This window comes from Hypomesus transpacificus, chromosome 17 (genome assembly GCF_021917145.1).
Source record: "Hypomesus transpacificus isolate Combined female chromosome 17, fHypTra1, whole genome shotgun sequence".
Taxonomy (NCBI): Eukaryota; Metazoa; Chordata; class Actinopteri; order Osmeriformes; family Osmeridae; genus Hypomesus; species Hypomesus transpacificus.
Window position 1 is genome coordinate 614,218 of NC_061076.1, and position 4,421 is coordinate 618,638.

The window sequence follows — 4,421 nt, forward strand, 5'->3', positions numbered from 1 at the left end:
GGGATGTGAGGGCATTTGTGCATGAAGTCACACTTATCAGCTGCGCCGCATAGTGGTTGTTTCAGTTATTGCACACACCACCTCAACGCAGTTGAACCATTAGCCCTTCTACCATAAAGGGCTGAAATTTGTTTCCTTGGTGCTTCGGTGCTCGGGACCCATTAAGTGTAATTGAAGCTCGTTGGAAAATCTTACATTTTAAATTTAATACAGAAATGTTCACAATAATATCCATGTTATTTCCCACTTCGGTATTTTCCGTATAGAGTCTGGACTCATCGGTGATATGCGGGGACGTAGAATGCGGAACATTATGTAGCATAATAGAGAATTGCAGCTGTGTAACCAGGAACAAGGTGAAATACAGAAAATAAATCAGCCGTGGTAAGTCAAACTGATGATGATAAGACAAGTTTAGCGCCATATTTAAAACATATAATACTGCAATTTTAACAAATGTTCTCTGATAAACCTATTTATGTTTCATCTCAGTGGAATGGCCATTTTAAAGTGCTAAGATTAACAACTTGTTTATATATTGGCTTGCAATGGTTCAGACCTAGGTGGGAAACATCAAACTATGTTTGTAAGATGCTAACATAGACAAATGAAATCGAATCTTATTTTAGTCTGTGAGACAACAATAATTTATTTCTGAAATCTAAATCAAAACATTGTTATAATATAGATGTATACATTTAACTGAAGTCCAGGTGCTCTGCCTTGTCTCAAGCTCTATTTTCCACTAGTTTGTTCCATACTGTTCAATTGTTCATAACTCACACACAAATGTATTGTATACTGTGTGAGGGCTGTGGAATTATTATTATTATCATTACCACTTTCCCTTCTTTCATTCATAATTTTTCAGTCCATCTCACCTTTAGTTATTGCATAATTTCAGAGCACTTCCTGCCCAGGATGCATTGGTCAATGGACTTGCTCCCCCTCACTCCATATTTGGAATCAGGGGTCGGACCTCTGAATGGGCTCCTGTGGACTCTTCTCCTTCTCTTCCTATGGTACTGTTACCGGGTTGGCTCTGACCTTCCAGCCTCAGGCCGAACACACACAGGAAAGATCAAGTCCAGTTCAATGCGATCAATTTTATCCCGTACAGGTAGTGCAAGAGCAGAGAACATTGCAGCGTCCAAAGTGTTGTCCAGTGAACAGGGCACTCCATGCATTGCATTGGAGACAGGAGATGAAGAAGAACAAGGGCAGGGTTACCTCACACCAGTTTTAAGCCAAGTCTTGTTTCCAGCTCAGACCACTTCAAGTGGTAGAAAGTTGTATGCAGCACTGCAAGAGTATGCTAAGCGCTATAGCTGGGCTGGGATGGGTCGCATCCACAAGGGCCTCCGTGAGCAGGTAGGTTTTATGTCTATTTATACATTTCAATATTGCCTCATATGCACCTTATATGCATGTTGTCATGTTGAAATAATATTTTTGGAAAAGTATCAGACTGTACGGACAGTCCATTACATAATAGATATAGTCTCTTTATGCTCTTGCCGATATATTGTAGCAACCTGAGCGTGTAGGCAAAAAACTAAGCAACAATGGCTTTAGTATGGCCTCAGAATGTATTAATTAGAAGTTTAGCCAGTCACATTAGCATGCTAGAAACATTACTACTAGTATAATGCTCGGTAACTTAGCCCAGCAGCTAACAAAGCTGGCTAGCTATCGTTTTGGAAAAAATAACTTGTTCTGTGGATTGTTGAAAATATTTGGAAAGGTTCAAAAAGGGGCCAGCTCACTCACTCAAGGGAGTCAACCATCATGGTACACCTTGATTTAATCAGTCGTGACAACATTCAACAATTAATGAGTTGCACAACTGATAAATATTAGGAAATTTCTTCCCATTTAATACATAAAACATTTCTTTTTATCAGGTCAGGTCAAAAGACCGCTCCGCTATCCAGAGGCCTCATCTTTTCTTCCTTCCAGATGTCCCAAGCATCCCCTACTTTCCACGTGATGCCCATCGCCATGACATTGAAATATTGGAGGCCAACTACCCTGTTATCCTGGCAGAGTTCCAGGCTATCTACCAACGAGGAATTGACCAGAAGCTTGGTTGGACTTGTTTTGGACCAAAGGTAAAAACAAACTACAACTTCCATATAGAATTTTATTTTTTGATTACCAAAAATGTAATAATTTCTTTAGTCATTTTCTTTCTTTCTTTCTTCATTTTAAAACCAGCCATTTATTGCAGAGCATTCTTTTTCAGGGCCAGGCAGCATTTCTCCTTTACAATGCAGGTGTGTGTATGACCGCCAACTGCCGCTCCAGCCCCTCCACCTACCGCACTCTCCTCTCACTTCGCACCTTCATAAGCAGCAATTCTTTGGGGGCTGCTGGATTCTGGCTCTTAGGACCTGGGGCTACATTGAGTGGATCATATGGCCCCACCAACACCCGTCTACGCTGTCATTTAGGTGGGGGTCTGGTTCATTGATCCATAAAGGAAGATAATCATATTTGGGTTTATTGCTTACTCAATTCATGTTTTCACAGCCCTCAGCAGACTATCAGATTCAGATGTGAGAACTTGATCTTGACATCAAGTCTATAAAATCATAAAATCAATAAAAGGATGAAATCATCATGATTAACCGTACTGTACCTAAATATATCTTATTTATTTATGATACAGAGTAAGATTTGGGGGAGTACTTTGTACTTGGGCTGCAGTTCTTAGTTTTTATTGACTTTGCTAGCTATCCATTAATTCCCAAAATATATTAAAAACATCTTGCAAGTATAATTGTTCCTGCATATTATTACGAATTACCCCGTTATGACTAAAATATAAAATTGTAATTCTGGAAAAATGTACTTATCAAAATCTTTTCTCCAGCCAATAAAAAAAATGAGTTTAACAGCTCATGTCATTTTGTTCCCACATCTATTGATCCTCTTAGGTTTACAGACCCCACCTCAGTGTGAGCTAGTAGTGGGCGGTGAGCCTCAGTGCTGGTCAGAGGGACACTGCCTCCTGGTAGACGACTCTTTCCTTCACACTGTTTCCCACAATGGTAAGTGAGCTACACTGCCCACTAATTTTACATTTTCATCCGAGTCTTTGAATGGTGTTTTAAATACTTCACGGAAAGACGGCATGTCATCCCAATAATATATTTCTGAAATACTTGAGAACACAAGCCACATTTACAAGGCTCACTGGGTAGTGCTGTATATCAAATTGCAACTTAAGAAATTATTTAACGTTCTTGCTTTTCACGAAGGGGTGGCAGAGGATGGACCACGAGTCATTTTCAGCGTCGACTTCTGGCACCCAAATGTGGCTGCAGCAGAGAGACAAGCCTTGGACTATATTTTCTGCCCTGAACAATGAACATCAGTGGCCATGTTTTTCTTGAAAAAAAAGGCAGCTGAGCTTCCTCTTCGATTGGAGGATTGTGATTTTCATTCTTAAACTCAACATCTTTTCAGTGGAAATATCACTGTGTTAAAAGTGAATCCCATGGGAGAAAAAAATAAATCATATTAAATCTATTCTAATCACTGAAAATTCTAATAATCAAAAATCAACTAAAAATGTTTTACACATTTGAACTATGAATTGTAAGAAAACATAGACATATTTGTTTGAACACGTCGTAGCTGCTGACTCACGTGTTTTCGAATAAAATCTACCATGCATGTGCAGTGTATGCATGTGCTATTGTAATCTGTGCTGTAAAATTTGTATAAAGATGGTGCCTGCTCAACATATATAGGGAACGCTTTTTCACCCCATAAATAGCCATACAATAATGTTTTGATCTAATACAGTCTGACTACATTTACTGTGAGTTATCAAAAAGTTCAATGTGTAAAAATGTATGACCCACATATGTATTTTTCTTATTTCTATGCCTTTCTAATCATTGGTTTCTCTATTGTGCCTAATGTTTTTTTTACATTGTGACCTCTTTTTGGCATATACTGGATAATGTTTTTTTTAATAGTTTTTTTTATTAGTATTATGGTAGAGAAGATGCACATGAGGTATAGTTTTAAGCACAGTACCTATGCTATTGCACGCACTGTTATGCAATTGGTGAATACATTGTAAATGTAACCAATAAAAATGCATCCAAATATGCGAATGACTTAAAGTTTCAAAAATGATCTCAAATGTCTAACCCTAAAGGTAGGAACTTTACCTCCTCTACCCTTAACTCTAAGTATACTAAAAATGGATAGTACACCTTTAGTTCACTTTTGATATACTTTTAAGAAGTATACTTCGAAAATTGTTCACTATTGATATACTTTTATGAAGTATGCTTAGAAACAGAAAATGGTGTTTTTAACATATTTCAAGAAGTAAACTTAATAAATGTCCATTTACTATGAATTACTAAAATATTTAAATGTTTGGGGGCCCCTCAAACGCC

General features: G+C 37.9%; 1 protein-coding gene across 1 annotated transcript; it reads left to right on the forward strand.

The window, feature by feature from the left end:
- Positions 1 to 267: 267 nt before the first annotated feature.
- asphd1 (aspartate beta-hydroxylase domain containing 1) lies at positions 268 to 4,055 on the forward strand. The gene is made up of 6 exons (XM_047038714.1): positions 268 to 384; positions 905 to 1,371; positions 1,905 to 2,111; positions 2,246 to 2,453; positions 2,940 to 3,053; positions 3,264 to 4,055. Exons 2-6 carry the CDS (start codon positions 922 to 924, stop codon positions 3,371 to 3,373), a joined length of 1,089 nt encoding a protein of 362 aa, XP_046894670.1. The 5' UTR covers positions 268 to 384; positions 905 to 921; the 3' UTR covers positions 3,374 to 4,055.
- Positions 4,056 to 4,421: the final 366 nt, after the last annotated feature.

Bases quoted from the DNA above. Each gene is read 5' to 3' on its own strand.
- asphd1 (XM_047038714.1), top strand. From the start codon at position 922: ATGCATTGGTCAATGGACTTGCTCCCCCTCACTCCATATTTGGAATCA. The intron at 1,372-1,904 runs GTAGGTTTTATG...TCTTTTTATCAG, and splicing joins ACAAGGGCCTCCGTGAGCAG to GTCAGGTCAAAAGACCGCTC. The intron at 2,454-2,939 runs GTGGGGGTCTGG...TGATCCTCTTAG, and splicing joins CCGTCTACGCTGTCATTTAG to GTTTACAGACCCCACCTCAG.